This window comes from Sinohyriopsis cumingii, chromosome 8, assembly GCF_028554795.1.
Source record: "Sinohyriopsis cumingii isolate HCF-2022 chromosome 8, ASM2855479v2, whole genome shotgun sequence".
NCBI lineage: Eukaryota > Metazoa > Mollusca > Bivalvia > Unionida > Unionidae > Sinohyriopsis > Sinohyriopsis cumingii.
This window is the reverse complement of record NC_142968.1, coordinates 108315662-108335676: the sequence shown is the minus strand read 5'-3', so window position 1 is coordinate 108335676 and position 20015 is coordinate 108315662. Positions and strand designations below refer to the sequence as shown.

Genomic DNA, 20015 nt, shown 5'->3' with positions numbered 1-20015 from the left:
ATAATGGGTCATACTGTGATGCAACTGTTCACAACTGTTAGGTCCAAATGTTCAAATTTATTTTCAGGGTGTGAATAAATATACAAGGATTTCACCTATGTATGCTGGATGGCTGATAAAAATGTCAATTACTGAAGAAGACTACTGGAAGTTTTGGAAGTGGAGCTTCTTCAAGGTCATAAATTATGCTGTTTATATTAATATTATTATTATTATTTGTTTTTTATTATTATCATTATTGTACTTTTTGCTTTATACAAATCTATGATGGAAAAAAGTTACTACAACACTCTTGTATTATAATGCTTTACCAGCTAAAAAGAATTTCCAGGCATTCAAGAAAAGACCATTTCATCCTTTTTAACTCTGCAGTGTTGAAAATCTTAGATATTCTTCAGTGATAACAAGCTTTTTTAAAATAAGCTTCAAGAAGCTCTTCTGGTCCATGACAGCTAAAATCTAAGCATGAGTTGGTTGGAAAATCTAAGCGAGTTGGTTTGACAATCTAATCATGAGCTGGACAGACAATCAAAGCATGAGTTGGACAGACAATCTAAGCATGAGCTGGACAGACAATCTAAGCATGAGTTGGACAGACAACCTAAGCATGAGTTTGACAGACAATCTAAGCATGAGTTGGACAGACAATCAAAGCACAAGTTGGACAGACAATCTAAGCATGAGTTGGACAGACAATCAAAGCATGAGTTGGGCAGACAATCTAAGCATGAGTTGGACAGACAATCAAAGCATGAGTTGGACAGACAATCAAAGCACAAGTTGGACAGACAATCTAAGCATGAGTTGGACAGACAATCAAAGCATGAGTTGGACAGACAATCTAAGCATGAGTTGGACAGACAATCAAAGCATGAGTTGGACAGACAATCTAAGCACAAGTTGGACAGCCAATCTAAGCATGAGTTGGACAGACAACCTAAGCATGAGTTGGACAGACAATCTAAGCATGAGTTGGAAAGACAATCAAAGCATGAGTTGGGCAGACAATCTAAGCAAACAAATACAAACACAGAAAATTAGATATCTTGATATGAAGCATATAGGGCTGAAATGAACACCAAATTTTCCTATTTGTTGAATGTATTTGGATGGAATTTGAAAATGATTTGACATTATGATTAACTTGTGAGCCAGAGTTTGAATTTCATGTGATTTATCAGGTTTGAAGTCGTTCCTGTGTAAACTAATTCAGCATTGCATTTGTTTACATTTTATATTTATTTTTCTGTTACACAATGCTGCATATACATATGGTTCCTGCAGACTTGACACAACCAAATTGCATAACTTTTCCAAAACTTTTCCTGGGTCATTTCACAAAACTCAAAGACCACAATATCTTGCACTGTCAACTATTTATCAATCAAAATTGTGTCAAGTTTAAAAAAAAAATTTAATTGCTGCTCGGTACTCTATGAAATTGACTGTTTATATATAAATAACTGAATTTCATTGTCACAAAAATACTATGCAAGGTCTTGAGAAATTCTATGACTCTTCAAGGCCCTTTAAATAATTTTTTAGATTCCAAAACTTTTCCAGGATTACAGGACCATCGAGAACCCTATATACAGGGTTAGTAGCATATTTCTTTAAAAAATTTCCAGGTTTTTTCGAGGTCCAAAATCATATTTTTAAATGTGCATTATTACATTAATTTTAAAGGATTCATAAATTAAACTGTATGTAAATGCAAGTTACTACTTACTGTTAGTTCAAACGAGGAACATTACTTGCAATTTTTTACATAAAAAATATGAAGCCAAGAGTATTATCATTGATGTCATTCCCATTAATACTAAACATCCTACTTCTGGGCACTAAAATAATGTACAGTCACTGAACAATGTTCATTTGACTCAAATAACACTTCACTATTTACAAAGTCCAAAATATTTTAGAGTGAATTTTTCAGTTCTTGTAGCATGTCATCAAATTGTGTTTCAATAGCTTCAAGTTCAATGATTTTGTCCATAACACTTTTCCTCCATCTATCTGATGTCATGATAATTTAAATTTTCCTACGGGTCTCTGCTTTCAATGCATAGTTATCAGCAGCAGCTGCCATTGTCTGAGTGTTTTTTTCAGTGCCTGCCTTTCTTCTCTAACTCTGTTATTTCCTGATCCAGTGCTTTCTTTTTTGTCCTCTTCTCTCTTGCTCAATGCTTTTCCTCTTTTCATCCAAGTAGATGCTGTACCTACTGTAAGCACTGCCTGCACTTATAAGCGTTTTTGGTGTTATATCAATTTGGCAAATTCCACTAGCATTTCTTACACTGTCAAAACTCACTCTCCTTGCAACCAGTCCTGTCCTTCATATTTACATCTTCACACTCTTTACTGATAGAAAAACCCCTTTCAACGGTAGCCTGTCATGGGAAGACTTTGCAAGACCCCCATTCAATAATTCCAACTATGAAAATGAGATCTGAATAACAATATACTTTTTAAAGTGAAACCATGCTGTAAACCTGTCTGAAACCCACTATGATTATTATATTAATGGGGAAAAATCTAAATTAATGTGGGCTCCTGTGTTGAGGCCTTATTATTTATATCCCAACCCACCCCCATAAAACAAAGAAAAGTAACAAAAATCATTGGTTTTTATATTATCACTTATTTAAAAACAGCATATCAATATTTTAAACTATTTCATATTAGATATATTAATATTTCTCTCAGCTTAGCTATATTCTATACTTTTAGATTATCTTGCTCATTGCAATTATTATCTGTCCTATTTCCACTAAATCATGCCAAAAAATATCTGGACCATACAAATTTCATAATAAAGACTACATAATTTCTTTTATAAAACTCGCAGACATACCTCTTTCATCAAAAACAATTTCAAGCTTAAGGCTTCTTCTTGTTTTGCTGTATCAGTCAAAATTACATAATTTACGAAAGCTAAGATTTTTTCCACAGCTGCATGTGACCGTAGAGCACTCTCTCCCACTGTACACAAATCAATAGCCATCTGGCATAATTTGCATTTTGCAACAACGTCTGTGAAAGATCTCATAATTAGGTGTTTAATGTAATTAAATGATGTTTACACAAAGAATGGAGTCCAGCTAGGGCCCGTGATATGAGTCAGTTCAAGGTCAAGTCAGTGGACACGCACACAAAGTTGGATTAGCGATCAGCCAATCAGAGACAAGGGTCTGCTGTGCTGAGGTAGCTGACAGCAGTCATTCACTTTACAAGTGATCAGCATCGAGAGTGGTCTGTTTTGTTTGTATTTTATTCCATTCTGAGTTGTTTACTATTAGAACTTGACTGTCTGCCAGGACTCATTTATAGCCTGTACTGGATATATGTTGATACAGTTTTGAATTTCGAGGCGTGACACTAGCATTTGGTTTCATCTGGTGAACATTACAATAATTTACATCGTGTAGCACGGTCAGCTTCACAACCCGTTTGTTCTGCTGGGCAATTGACGACTTCAAAAATCTGTGTTTTGCTTCATGTATATCACCCAATTGTTCTGCAAGCAATTGCTGACTTCTTGTTTTACATGGATATTTCGCACCAGCTTTCGTCTTCTCGTGGGTACCGCAGTCGTAGAGCGGCAAAAAACAGACAACACTGGGATGCTCAGGCACCAAGAAATTGGTCTGTGGGAAAACTTCTTAAAAAAATACATGAAATTAACATTATTGTGCCGGCTTCATTAAAGAAGGCTCAACCTGTGCCAATCTACGAAGAAAATTTCAAGTTAATTCAAGATGGTGGCCAAATATGAGCCGTTAGGCCCCTGGATTCAGACTCGCCCAGAAGGGAGGGTTTGCAGCAGTTCGGGATGACGTCAATACCCACAGACTCGCCCACTTACCTGGATGAGACTGGGCTCAGTATTTCTGCCAGCCAGCCAGCAGCAATCTACCAATGCAGCTAATCCCTTCCTTTCATCCAATCGCCCAGCATCGAGAACCAGTCAACAAAGTGCACATCTGTGAGCATTAGGAATACCTTGTTCTAAGTCCCTAGTAGGTGGTGCTCCTAGCACCAGAGGGAATAATCAGCCACAACAAGGTGGTGCTCTTTGCACCGGAAAAATTAATCAACCACAACAACAAGTACACCAGTGTCATGTGAAGGATACCGTTATATTGGAGGCAGTATCATCTCTCCAAGCAGCAGTGATAAAAATGCAAGCCCAGTTAAGTATGTCCAACCATACGGGATATCCTTGTACTGAGACACAGTCTCATACCCTCACAACAGCGAAGTCGGCCACAGAAACCAGGTCTGGTAATGCTGTGGCTGTCGCCGATTTTTCTGACCATGGCGTGCCTTACTCTACACTTCCGGATATTGACCCGGTCAGCGTACAACTGTGAAAGGAGATCATTGCAGGTAAATATGTAAACTTATCTTTACTTCTAATGCCAAATGAATTTGAAGAGCAAACAACCATTCAAAAACAAGCTTCCGGGTCAAAATTCAAATTTTACACAAGTCTGCAATCATAGGCTGTCCAAGAACTTGTCTATTAGTGAATTCATACTGGCGTTCAGTCGGTACAAGGCGATTATGAGTAATGCCTTCCCTTCCAGAACTCAAGAATTGGATCTCTATCAAAAAGAGATGATAAAAATGCATGCCCTAACAAAAGGAACCCCAGCTTTTTACAAGTATCACAAAGAATTTGCGCGAAAAGCAGCCATTTACTGCAACTCCATGAATATAAAAGTAGATTGGAGTCGAATTGACCCCAAGCTCCAAACATGTCTTATCTGCTTACAAGGTTGTTCCATGTCAGCATTGCCGGAGTTTTGCTCATGATTCAGACTTCTGTCACCTTGCTCTGCTGACAGCAATTAGTCAACCAAGACAAGGCCCTTCAGTGAATAGACAGATTACAGTAGATAGACAACATCAGAGAAGGATATTACACTTAGGGAAAGAAATATGTAATAATTTCAATGGAACAAATGGCTGTTTCCGAGCAAACTGTAGTAATGCACATGTGTGCTTGACTTGCAAAAAAACTCATTCACAGCTCAAGTGCAACCTGATGACTAAGCAGGTACTGCCACCTACAAAACCTCAACAACTAAATCAGGAGACAGTGGTAACATTTCGGGCAACCACACCAATCAACATCACTAAATTGCACGAAGAATTGCAACACCATCCTGATAAAGAATTTGTGGATTATGTTATAAATGGTCTCTGCTATGGTTTTCATGTGGGACTTTCTCATCAGCCTACTTCTTCATTCGTGTGTAAAAATTTGATATCAGCGACATCACAACCCGATGTAGTTGATGTATTACTTAAGTACAAGCTCTCCAAGAATTATCTCATACGCCCTTTTGAAAGTCCACCATTTCCTGTATTCCGGATTAGCCCCCTGGGCGCAGTACAAAGCAAATATTCTGGCAAGTACAGACTTATAGTAGATCTGTCGGCACCTCACAGTTCACTTGAGCATGAAAGTATCAATGCCTTAATCAGCAAAGAGGATTTTTCTATCTCCTACGTAAAAATAGATGATGCTTTTCACATTCTGGTGCAGTTAGGAATGGGTGCTAATATGTGTCAGATGGATATTACAGATGCATTCAAGCTAATTCCCATACTCCCAACATTGTGGCCTCTGTATGGTGTCCAGTGGAGGAAACAATATTATTTCTACATCAAGTTAGTGTTTGGTAGTAGAAGTAGTCCTAAGATTTTCGATACACTATCCAGAGCAATTTCATGGATAGCTCAACAAAATTATGGTATAACACATTTTTTTTACATTTACTGGATGATTTTTTGTCCGTTGATGAGCCTGGTTTTCCAGCTGAAAGAACAATGGCTTAAATCACATTGATTTTCAATAGGTTATCTATTCCAAGTGCTTCCCACAGGACTTTAGGACCGTCACCAGTCATGGAATACTTGGGTATAATTCTAGACTCTGAAAAAATGGAATCTAGATTGCCACAAGATAAGCTGAGCAAATTTGCTGCACTGCTTAAAACTTTCCAGCAAAGGAAATCTTGTACGAAGAGGGAATTGCTGAGTTTGTTGGGCCATTTACATTATGCATGTCGAGTGATCGCCCCTGGTCGGTCTTTCACATCCTATCTAATATCCTTGTCAACAACCACCACCAAATTGAATCATCATGTAAAAATAAATAGCGATTGTAGACTGGATCTAAAGATGTGGGGCGACTTTATGTCTCAATGGAATGGAGTTTCTTTTTTCTTGGATTCTAATATTACTGTTGCTACAGATTTTGAGCTCTTTACTGATGCAGCATCAACTCTCAGATTTGATGGTTTTTTCCAAGGCAGATGGTTCCAAGGATCATGGCCAGATAATTTATATGTATTAGGCACAGACAAGTTGTCGACGGCCCTGCTGGAAATTTACCCCTTGTAGTTGCACCCCATATATGGGGCCATATGTGGCAGAGGAAATGAATTTCGTTCCATTGTGACAACATCAGTACAGTCAAGATAATTATGACGCGTCGATCTAAGTCTCCCATGATAATGAAATTGCTCAGGCATTTAACTTGGATATCAGCTCAATATTGTTGTGAAATTCTAGCTGAATATGTCCCAGGGAAAGATAACCTCATTGCAAATGCTCTCTCATTTTCAGATGGAAAAATTCTGGCATCTAGCTCCAACTGCAGAAAAAACTCCTCACCCATGCCCAGTCTTAGAGGAACTGATATTCTACGAAACAAAACTGTGGACAGGTTACTACAAGCAGCACATAGCCCACGGATGCAATCGGTCTATTTATCGGGTTGGAAAACCTTCAGTCATTTTTGGTCATGTTGGGTCGCTTGGATCATAGGAGTCATCAACCTTCAGGACCAATTGATGAGGATGTCCTTGTTGCTTTTGTGGCATATTGCTTCAAGAGTATTGGTATTCAATATGCATCTATCAAGCTGCATTTGTGTGGTGTGAAGTATTTCTGTGTCAAACGTGGCATACATCACCCCCTTGATGGCCATTCATATTCGTGCTGTCCAAGATTGCAAATGGTATTGCGGGGTATGAGGAAACTGCAGAATAATGGACCTAACTCAAGGTTACCCATTACCTTCGATATATTGGCGTGCATGTCCACCTTGCTTCAAAAAGGTTTCTTTAGTCCCTGGGTGGATGGTATGTTGCTTGCTGCATCTTCATTAGCTTTCTTACATTGTGGCGAATTTACGGTGACGTCAACTATGGATATGGAGTACTTGCAAATCAGTGACTTTATTATTGCTGCAGATAATTCTAATGGGATTTTAATGTTGAGAGCGTCAAAGGCTGATCCATTCCGGTATGGTGTGCAGATCAAACTTTTTGCAGAGCATAGCTGTACGTGCCCCTTACGGGCTATACATGAGTAACTAGCGCTCCGCAGCAGGGTGGGTTGTCTTAGACCTTCGAACCTGCTATTTACTACAGATGGTATTAATCCACTTTCTAGATCAGTGTTTCTGGAGAAGCTACGTTTGCTCCTGCACGTACCAGGCTATCCACAAGGCAAATTCAATGGGCACTACTTTCAGATAGGGGCTGCCACTACAGCAGCAAATGCTGGGATCGAGGACCACCTTGTTAAAACGCTAGGCCATTGGACTTCGGATTCTTATTTACGTTATATCAGGACCTCAAATGATGCCATTCTGCGAGCACAGCAGCCATGTGTGGATCTACCCATTCATAGATGAAGTAATGCCATAGGAGCATTTTCAATTACACCTTTCTCTTGGATAAAGTGCATCTGATGGCAGTATGTGTGTTCTAATAGAGGCTACTTCGTGTGTGTCAGTGTATTCTTTCAGTGGTGCTCATTCAGATTCTTTACACGGAGTTATTTCTGAGAAGGGAGTAAGCAGATTCTGTGTATTGTTCTAGGTGTTTAATTGTGCGTTTTCTTTTTTTTTCAGTTTTCTAGACTCAGTCGTCGGTGAGGTGTGTTTCGCACCGGTAGTGTGTTTAATGTGTTCTGCAAACAGGATCATCAGATTCATTGGCATTGGGTGGCATTTAAACATTATTTACTAATGTTGTTTGGTGTATCTAGTTGGTTTCTAGTTTAATCAGTTTACTGCATGTGCACTGCAATCAGTTATATGCATCTGACTTATTTATTGAACTACATGAACTGTATGCGTGTCTGCGGAGTAGATTTTGTAGCAGTTTGTGGAAACTTGATTTTATTTATACATCAGCCCCCAACAGGGAACAAGTCATGAACATTGCAGTGCTGAACGTACATTTTTATAGTTGTCTTAGTTTCGTCATATATGACTTTCCTACAGATTCTTGCATCACAGACTTGCTTACAATTCTACTCTAGATATAATGTGACTTTAGTCTTGGTATCACCATAACACTGTGTGCAGGCATGGACCCCGGAATAGTCATACCTTGGCACTGGTTCTTGCAGTATTATCCATTTATGATGATTCACAGTTGTATAATTCTTAGTATGGCAATGGTTCATTTCATATACATAATTGCTTATACTGATTGTGATTTTCAAGCTTATTTTAACAGAACTGCGGGTACTTCTTGTCCATATCTATCCATTCCTTGGGGCTCTCCACTGCATACTACTGCAGTTCCATTCTCAGCATGCTTTAATATCATATATGTATTTCACCTATCAGTCAGTCCAGCTAGAGGTGCATATGGCCCACTTGTTCACCATTCCATATATTTTATATTGTGTAAACCAAACTTTATATTTTTCCTTGTCTAGCCACTGAAGTAGGAATTGACAGCCAACCATTTTGAAGCTTTCAAATAATTCAAATTCAAACTGCAGCTACATCCAGAAGTTCAAAATGTACGACTGAACAGTGGCCAGTTGTGGAAATTTCCATTCTGGGACAAACTTAGTGAGAAATCATTTTTTTTCCTCTTTCTTTTTTTACATTTAAATCTGCAAAATGAAACTTTATTAATTTATTTAGGGTTCAATAAAATCAAGACTTTTCAAGATACCCATAAAAAGTTTTGAATTTTCAAGGTGTTTTCAAGGCTTTGAAGGACAAATTCATTTTTCAAGGCTTTTCAAGGTCCCCTACGGACCATATATATATATATATATATATATATATATATATATATATATATATATATATATATATATATATAACATACCTATCTCATCTGATGTTTTGATGATTCCCATGTTATCTCTTAGCCATCTTATGCAAGCGCCTGCTATTGCAATAGCTCCCTTCAGAAAAGATTTAAATCAAAATATTATTACAATATGGTACAGCATGTTATATTTACAGGGATTTTATTTTTACTGTATTCACATCCAATAATTCTTCAAACAAATAGAACATGTGTGAATATTTCATACAGTTTCAATTACTGATGACTAATCTTCAATAATGACTGACAGACAGCAACGTGAAATTAAAACTCTGCAAAAACACCATTAAGAGTGAAATATTTTAGCACTGGGAAATGAACCCGCTAGTATGTGACAAAAATTTAAACATCACTTCAAGCAAAACTATTAAGCTATTTTTCTATTATTCTATTAATTCCATTTCCCTTTGGAGCTGTTGAACAAAAGTGCTGTCTAATAGGGTATAGTGCACTTAGCAAATAAATATGTAACTTCATGTAATGTGACATCATATGATAATGTGACATGGCAACAGTGGTTGCTAGGACAGATGTGATTTAAGTTGATAATGCATATTGTCCTAAAATAAACTGCTGTTGTTGGCCAATGAGATTTTATCATGTGATATAATAAAAGCTCACACAATGTTTGTCAAGGGGAAGTTAAAATTAAATATGTCTGGTCTTGTCTAAAACATATGATGGTACTGGTGACCTTGATTAACATTCTGCATAGATTACTTGGGATCTTCCACACTTCTTATTAGTTATTTATACCATGTTAAATGCAAAATGGAAACATAGTTATTTTAAAAAAATTTAATAATAAGCTGAATGGACATAATGAAAATATTTGGTACATGATATTATTTGGTACATCTGGAATAAGTGATAATGATGACACTGAAAACCTTACCTCCAATGCGTAGACCACAGGTTGATCTTTTCCTAACTGATATCCTACAGTAGTAAGCAGTCCATGCCTGGACTCAACTGCCTGAAACAGACCAAAAATGAAGATGATTTATTTTTACAATGTGGAAGACATAGTCTAAAACTATACATCATCTTCTGAATAACAATTTACAGAGGGTTAAAATAATCTATAATAAAAATCCACCTGTGTAGTCACACAAGTAATAAAATATTTTATTTGCCCAGAATAAACTCTTACTCAACCAGATTTTACAACATAAAGAAAAGCTGACAAATATTAACAGCCTAATATTGATCAAGTCAGAAGTTGTTTCTGTAACTTAGTCTGTAACCCTTCTAACAACTGTTTTAAGTAATAACAACTGAGATCAGTCTGATACAACTGTGGTAAATATTAGTATCAAACAGTGAAAGCAAAGCACTTGACTAGACTGATTAAAACAACTGGAAAACATATTTCTGGTAGAAGGTGTGAACTTTCAATAAAACAAAGTCGCAGACTTTCCATGAAAGAGAAGCAGTGGAAAGCCCCAAATCAGTACTTTCTTCATTAGAAAATTCTCTCAAGAGCCGGAAATTTTCATTAGCCATTTCAAGTTGTGGAGCAAGTTTTCAACCTGTTAAAATTTATTTGAATACAATGAATTTTCTTAAGACCAACGCTTTCACAAATTTAAATAGCTGTTTGCATTTGTGATAACCAAAATAACTACTGCTCACTACTGTCTGATACATTTTATGAAATAACTAATTCTGGCTCTGCTTTTTCCTTCATTGTCCATTGTAAGCTAGTGGATTGGTGACAATTTGCTCATTTCCTCATTACTACCCTGTCTCTCACCTGTATCCCCAAGATGGAGACAAGCTGGAGGTAAAAAAGTATGTAATTCCTGAAAATAGTCGAGTAATATGAATGGTTAACATGCACATATTTCAGTCTTATGGCAACCCAATGAAAACCGAGTACAATGGTCCCTCTCATGAACAGCCCCCCACCCAACAGCAGACACAAACTTTTTACAGCTAGAATCCCTTGACACTGACAAGTTTGTGTTCAAAAGTACCCCTCAAGCGAGGTCACTCCTCAATGTGACCAGCGGCCAGCATACTGGTTCAAAAATGCAAAATTGTGCCTCAAAAGCAGCTACATTTTATTTTAATATGTGTCCAGAACCAATATTTAATTCAAACAGCATAGTAAGTAATCTGATTATCTTTCCCGATGTCTGTTTCCCAATGTCAGGTTTTGTTACTGAAAGAAGTGTTGGCTAAAGTACATGTACCAATAAGGTTACTATTACATCATTAATGCCGACATTTACAGGAAATGGGGTCAAATATGTTGTGATAAGAGTTTTGGGCTTCAGAGAGCATTTAAGTTTTTTCTTTGATGAGTACAGACGGATCTAATTGTAAAGATCATAACATGGTCAGCATAGGCAAAATATAGATTTTGAGTATTAAGAAATTGAGAGAAAGTAACCTTGAACAAAACAGGGTACCGGACAAAGACCAAAAAGTTATGTGACAGTGCATGTATCAATTCCTTTATAAACAAGGCATTTTGTCAACTCTATAAAAGTTTCATCTGCATAATTAAGTTGCAGCACTGAACATAGGAATAAATTGTTGCAAAACTTGAACATGTCATCATATAAATGGAGAATTAATACTTTAGAAGAAAAAGTAAAAGTTATCTGACTTGACGACAATGGGGAGAGTTCAAGAGTTCTTGCCCCAAAAATTTATGTTGGGATGACTCAAATATAAAACATGTCACAAACAGAATATTTTGCAGCAGTGGGAAAATGGAGTAAATGGAAAGATAATTATTTTAAATGCCAAGCAATGTATGTACCAACATTTTATGACATTTTTTTAACCAGTTTTGCACTGTGCATGTCAACAACACCCTACTCGCATTTCACTCTTAAGAATAGGAGCTACTAATGCATGTTAACCTGAAATAAGTCAGTTCTTAAAGACAACAAGAACCTTTTAATAATTATTGCTACGTTTAAATGAAGATATTAAATGCTTTGAAGTTATAGCTTTCTTACTACATATATATATACTTGTCACAAATATAGTCCCCCTCTGGAAAGGCCACCCATCTTATACGACCACTTTCCCGGTGCAGAAGGGGTGGCCATATGAGGGGGAGCAATGTAGTTGCAGTTACAAAATTCTGCAATATACTGTATCCGGCTGAAAGTTCAAAAAGGGAAAAAAACTTACAAATATCAAGGGAGCTCAAAGATCTGTCATAAGATATGCATCTTCAGATAATGACCGTCAAATGTACAAAGCTTGACTGAGAACTATAAAAAATAACCTGTATAAAACAAGCTGCATTCATAAAATTCTATCTTGCACTACCTGTAGCTGTAATACAAAAAGATAATATCTCTAACAAAAATTATGAGAACTGCGATTTGTAAATATGCACATCTTCAGATGCTGAACATAACATGTGCAAACTTTAATGGCAATCCATTGGAAACCATGAGACATGCTGCATTCACAAGATTCTTTTATATAGTATAGCTGGCTTTAAGTCAAAATGGGCAACAACAAAAAAACAATTTGTAGAAACACAGAAATGAGTCAATATGCAATTTTCATATGATGAAAAAAACATGATCACAAGCTGAGACTGGTTGCATTTACAAGATTCCATATGGCTCCATGTATAAACATCTGCCAAAGCCCATAACAGTTGGACCCTGAGCCCAGGGTGCAAATGGTTCTGACACATCCAAGTTATTTAACCAATTTTAAAAACCCTGAAATAATAATGAAGGGGTGAAAATCAATCCACCCACTGACAATGATCATGTACCTCTGTATTAAACTCACATCCACTCTAACTGATTCAATGATATACAGGAAAGTTAATGTAAATACAAATTTTAAATAAAATATGTTCAACTGTGTGGATCAGATGTGTCAAACAAATGGCCCATTAGAATCATTAGTCTGGCCCACAGACCAGGTCTCTTATTAGTGTCAAATCTGTATGCTTATTACAGTTCATGATACATATGGCTGGAGTGAAATACATTCGTATCAAATCTGGCCCACCACAGCAAATAAGTTTGACACCCCTGACATTAATCATTAGAGAAATAACACTTACAAAGTTATTCGTTAGATTATCATTATTTCTGTTGGATTGTGAGTTTGTAACATATTTTTAATGTAAATATGTGGAATTGCATGGATTCTCAGTTATAAGGTATCTAAAAACTGGAACACCTGTAATACATAATGATCTCCTGCTGTTTATCAGACAAGATGAAAAATCTTTGTGTTTGAAGCATTGTTCTCATCAGTTTTCAAAGTAAGGACAAGTACTTCAGGAAAATTCATTGTTTTAAGTACAAGAAAGTGTATTTCTATTTCCTAATTAACGGCAGATAGATGCAAAATATCAACACATGTGAAATGGAGAAATCAAATATTGTTTGCATGTTAGAATCAAAAGAGTGTAACATTAACTCTGTTCATACAAAATCCATGAATTCTGATGTTAATACATGGATATGGTCACACTAATATCCATTATCCAATAATGCTAATGAATGGATATGGCCACACTAATACACATCATCCAATAATGTTGTGCATGAATTTTGCCACACAAATAATTATTACCCAATAATGTTTTGCATGCATTTTTATGAAGTATTTTTTTTACTAGTGACAAACATTTAAGTCTTACCTGCTCACCCGTGTTCATTAGTAGGAAACATCCTGTCCCATACCTAGTAAATAGTGGAAACAGGAATAATCTTATACCACATTTATCACAATTTGGCAATTCCAAATAAAAAACAAAACACAAAGTAGCAACCATTTATTATTCCAAATATAACCTTAATATAAACAAAGTTCACAAATGCTTATCTGAATTTTTTTACTGCTACAAACCACAAATCGTACTCTAGCCCCCAACCATGACAGCAAAATTTCAATTTTGTACACATTCCTGAACTAAGACCTTTTTTCACAAACACTGTAAGCACAAACAAAAACATTAAGTCCATAAATAAATTTAGTCTGCAAGCTTGCATGAATATGTTGATGGCCTTCCAAAAACCTAGTATACTTTTACTTTCTTTTTCATTAATGTTTGTGTGGTTATTAAAATTGTATACAAATGGTTCTTTTTCACTATTTGATAAGAGACAAGTTACAACCATGTGAATCAATGTCCAATTTTCCCCAGAATTCATAGTGCTAAATCTTGGGATAAAAGTGACATCACATCCTTTTTTAGCTGTTCAGTAAGCACTGATTTTACAAAAGTTAACTTTTGCTGGAAAAGTGATACTTAAGTCTAACCATTTGCTAATGTATATGTAAGAAAAATTTACAAAAACAAATTCATTTGCACAAAAAAACCCAATAACCTACGTGTTTTTTGCCTGCCCTTCTTTGAAACACATTTGACCTACAAGGGCTGCTTGCTGGTCCCCTAAAATCTGAAAGTTAATAATACTTTTATAAAAAGGTGTTTCTTATCCTGTCCCAACATGTCCAAAAACATAAAACCAGCTTCTGAACTAATTGAAGTAAATACCTTCATAATTTCTGACAAAGGAAATTAAAGATCAAACAAATATTAAAAAGGTTTTCATACTGAGGATAACAAATCACAAAATGAGGATAAACAAAACCACTTAAGCATCCACATAAATTTGATGATCAAAGATATAATAACTATGTGCAACATATGAATAATGTAAAGTGTTTAATAGGTCAGAAGAATTTGCTTAAGGATTTAGCCTGGAAAGCTAAAAACTAACAAAGCTTTGAAAATTCCATTTTTTATACTATATTATATAGTTCTACCCAGCAGTATAAGCCAAGACAATTACAATTTTAACAGACATAAAATTCAGTCATTTTATCCAACAAAGGGTTGGCAAAACACCAGGAGGAGCAAATCATCTAGTGGTCATGAGAGTCTCTATCATTACAAAAAAACTTAGAACAATTTTGTTAAATTAATCAGGCATATTTGTTGAGATTTGAAACAACCATACTCCCTGCCTCCAACCATGTGAGCTTGGCTAGCAATTGCGTGTCCACAATTAGCAGTCAATAAGCATGATTTCAACAGTTAATTATACTGTCTATAATAGATGGATTGTCATCCCTTAAACACTTTATTCACAGTATCATTGACAGTGATAAATGAATTCTACTTGATAATTTTATATACGTACAGAAGCAAAGATAGTGAAGGAGTGAAAATTACCTCGTATTGTGCTATACAGCCAGTCATTTCTTTTACCAATTATAGTGAGAATGGAATCTCATTAAATGCAGGACTTTTAGTTTCAAGTTTTACTAATATTAATATATTGTGGTAACAATAATTTCTGTAAATAATACATTTTTACTGCATTGACTTTTTCAAATCTCAATGAAGAATACTAAATCAGAAAAAAATTTAAACTGCTAAGAACAACACCATGTAGAACATTAGCAAAAACTTACTGAAAAATGAAGGGAAAAAGATAAATTTTCTTTGTTCTGACACAAGAATCATGACTTAAGGGTTGCTATTGTAAAGTTAGAGAGGGAAAAATCTCTGACAATATTACATAATTGCAATTAAATCAGCTGAGGGTGATGAAACCTGGCTGATGAAAATAACATATACACTGGATGCCCTGTTTGTGGGGCATAAAAAGGTTGTATGAATAACTGCTACTTACCCCTGAGATTGGTAAACCTTTGAGAGCACCATCACATAAGTGACCATACACTTCAGAGGAACTCCGAATTTCAGGTAGAATTTCTTTCGGTATGTCAAAAAAACTGCAGTTTAAAGATTGATATGGTTGGTAGTTAAACCTGTTTACAAAGGACAGTCAAGAGACCATCAAACATTTGCCCTTTGTGGACAGGTTTAGAAGCTGAATATAAAAGTGAAATTAAGAAACAAGGTTCTAAAATTTACTTTATAAGCAGGTATCCCTGATATGGAGGTGGGCATGATTTCCATAAGACCATTTCTCAACTTTCTAATATATGAATTAAGGACCAATGGCATGTGCATACTTTTTATAAATGATCCGAGTTTCATTAATATACACAGATTTTGTTGAAAACTATGAATATATTGGCAAGTGTAACAAGAAATGTATACATGTGGGATTTATTGGATCATTTCATAAGCAAACAGTATAATACTTCAAACATAATCACAAGATTATTAATCTGATCAATAACAACAACTATACACCAAATTATTGTAATCTGTAGAAAGTAGGTGATTGGGGGAGCTGGGGGGAGGTTACTGAAGCCATAATAACAGAGACTAGCATGTATGAAAACACATGCTTAGGACAGGATCAATATGTTATAATAGGCAAACAGTAATATAATCAACATTGTTTATTAGCAGCAATAATAAAATGATATAAATATTGCTGATATTCATATAAAATTAATAATTACCATATCTGCCTGCCTACAGACTATACTTTTTGACCAGAAAATCTTAGCTTCATCTTATACTCAGAATCGACAGATATACGGATTTGTCTTCTGAATCACTTTATCGTATGTCACATAATTTTTCGCATGGAAATTTTTTCTCCAAAAGTATAAAAAATAATAAGCAAAATAATATTTCATGTTTGGGAAGAGATTGTGTATGAAAAAATATAGGAGATTTTAAACAATTACATGATGGTCAGCATTAAAAATTCACGTACATCAGATGTAACTGTGCTAAAGCACCATGCACTAGTAATATACATTGTAACATAGGTTGTTTAAATTTGATATACGTGCATTAGAATTGACAAGTTAGAAGATGAACAACCAAGACAAAGACAGATATTCCATCACAAGGTTTGGCAGATCAAATCAGGGAAATGAGGCTACCTATGGGTATAAAAAGGTACCATATAATGAAAGGAAATGCAAGGCGGTTTCTTGTGTAAACTTCTCAACCAGTGACATCTTTTGAACTCGCAGATAGGACTGACAGCAATTTAAAGTAACATATAACATGAGCAAAAATGAAAGAGTACATGGACATAAAAAAGAAAGTACTAAATGAATTAGGAAACATGGTTATCTCTGCTTTGGCAAAAGGCTCATGGGGGAGACAACTCTCCCAGTGACTGACCTGCAAAGTTTTGAATCCCACTGCAGTGTGTTGATGTTCATCAGCATTGTGCGACTAGCATTGGTTACATCTGTTAGATATTGACCTCCATTTTTTCCTCCTGTCAGGTTCTAGAAATAGGGGTGAAATTGTTTAGTTATTTTTACATGGCATGTACCAGTCCATAATTCACTTCAAATCATACAAATATGCTAAATGTTTACAACTCTTATGTTCAAAAAGTTGCTAATACTGTACTGAGAACGTCAATTTCTGTACATGGTAAGTTCCTCGTGTTATCTCTATCCCCATGCAAATGAATTCATGCAAAATGCAAAAGGTGTCTTTACTCCCCAAAAGGATGGACTGAAATACTACAACCACTGCACATCACCAGATCACCCCTAGTCTTTGCATGACATTACTTACACCAACAGGTAAGCACTTCCATACTGTTAGAACCTTTTTCTTCAAAGAACATCAGGATGAAGACAAGTCTTATGACTCCATTTAAACTGTGTAGGATTTGTATGACATTACTTACACCGACTGGTATGCATGCCCATACTGTAAGAACTTTTTCTTTAAAGAACGTCAATACGAAGACAACATATCATCCTAATGATTTTTTAATCTTTTAAAACATAGTAAAGACACATGCAACTATGGATGTAAAAATGAATACCTTACCCATAATAACCAGCTATCAATGGTACCAAACATAAGCCTTCCTTCTCTGAGGGCATCCTGCACCTTCTGACAGTTGTCTATGAGCCACTTCAACTTAACTGCACTGAAGTAGGTGGTAATAGGTAGACCACACAATGGCTGCAAATGTAAACAAGATCTGTCAAAAGCATGCCTAGCTTTTAGAATCAAGATAGCAATTAACTTAACGCCATGTCATTCAAGTTCTATCAATATGCTAATACCTAACAGATACCAACCAATACTATCACTATTCAAGGTTTAAGGCATTACATAATTACAGGCACACTTAAAGCTCATCACAAATTCTGATGTTCTGACTCCTATAGTGGTATAACATATTGGTATGACTGTACACTTCTAAATCACATATCATTGCAAATTGTTTCACACTGGTATTGTAAGTGGACTATTAGTTAGACTAGATGTGGAACAATATTACTCTGTATTACTAAGGACACAATAAGCAGCTGAATTCAAGGTTTAGTAATGGCCGCTGGTCAGTCACTGTCAGATATGTTTGAATCTGAAATGCAGGCAAAGAGCACTGATTGAATTCACTTTGTCTTTAAACACAAGGAAGATAGTGAAACTTACAAATCATATGTAGCACAGCTAACCCCTAACTTATACAAAAGTTGCATTTCCCAGCGTAACTTGAAAATTCTGGTTTTACTGCCTTCAAGTTTCATTGTAACATATGTCATTCAATTCATTTAATATCATTCATTTTAGCCATTTACAAATCTTATTTTTTATTTTAGACAAATAATTTCATTATTTTTAGTCTTTACCAAAAACTTAAATTAAAAAAATTCAAATAAAATCGCATTAATGCAGATTTGTGTAAATCAGAATTGCACAAGTCAACAGATACCTGTAATCTAACCACACACATGCATTGACATCAGCGTTCTGTGAATGCTGGTCATTACTTATAGTTAAGCTGCAAATTTTCTCATCTCCTATGTGGCCAAATATACATTCTGTCTAATGTGTTCCCAAAATAAGGTGAAACTCAGCTGGTAGAACAAGTTATTTATCACAATAAAACTTACCGGCTCAGAAAATCCAACTCACATATGTATCCCAAGTCTTTTCGAAATTATCAGCTTGGTAGCAATATATATAAATATATGTAAATAATTATATATTACAAGAAAGAAATTAAGTTTACTTCTTTCAAATTCTGTTTGGTCACATTAGCACATTTTCACTTACGTCCAACAGCTACTAAAATGTGTTATAGTGAAAAAGTGATGTCAATGTGATCATCCCTTCAAGGAGAGTAGTGTTAACAAGAATTTCAAGATAGCCTCCATTGATCTGCATCACTTTTATCTAGGACCAACCACTATATATAATAAACACTTTTTCAACAACCCCATGACTATAGAACCACCTGCTCAGGTGAGCAGCTACAGCATGGCAGTCATATTGTAGTTCTTAATGACACCATTTCCAATTTGAATCAGCTATGTTTCATAAAAGTTTTTTAGTGATTCCGGACAAATACCAATAACAAAATTTAAAAGATGGTCACCATGACCCTGAAACAAGAAGCATGATTAAAAAGTGTGAATCCCATCACTGCCCGTTCTAATAAGCTCACTTGGCCAGGTAAGCTATAAAAATATTTTAAATCAAGTGTTGTGCTAACGTGTTAGAGTGAGTATCACTGCTGTGACAATGGGTAAACTACAATCTACTCAAAAAAAGTTAACACAGTCAACAGTGATAAGACAATGGTGACTTCATCTTCTTTTAACAGTCAAGCTAGCTAAAAAGTATCATGTCATCAGAGTTCACATGTGATGAAACCCTATTATTTAAATAGATACCATAACCTATATTAAACAGGCATTTCTTTATAACAAACAATGAATCGAAACTTACTTTTTCAAGCCAGAATATGTTAAATGGCAGTAAAAAGTACACAAATTGTGAAACCTTCAAAATCTATTGGATTGTAGTTCATTTTACATGTTTAATTTACTGATTTTTGAAGGAACAGAAAAAAACCAATGTATTTTGTGCAAAATGTAAGAATAAAAATAATTTAAAAAACTGTTTTCAGGTATATTTTTTTAACTAAGTACAAA

General features: G+C 35.4%; 1 protein-coding gene across 2 annotated transcripts in view; it reads right to left on the bottom strand.

Annotated features, from left to right (window-relative positions):
• LOC149794348 (glycerol kinase-like) overlaps nt 1–20015 on the bottom strand; it is a 63144-nt gene that overhangs the window by 25748 nt on the left and 17381 nt on the right. For both annotated transcript variants that reach the window (XM_089968502.1, XM_089968501.1), the window contains exons 6-12: nt 17896–18033; nt 17227–17336; nt 15803–15905; nt 14493–14560; nt 13798–13840; nt 10054–10134; nt 9156–9234 (exon numbers count right to left, since the gene is read on the bottom strand). In XM_089968502.1, coding sequence (XP_089824628.1) covers nt 9156–9234; nt 10054–10134; nt 13798–13840; nt 14493–14560; nt 15803–15905; nt 17227–17336; nt 17896–18033 — 622 coding nt within the window. The remainder of the gene's footprint in view (nt 1–9155; nt 9235–10053; nt 10135–13797; nt 13841–14492; nt 14561–15802; nt 15906–17226; nt 17337–17895; nt 18034–20015) is intronic.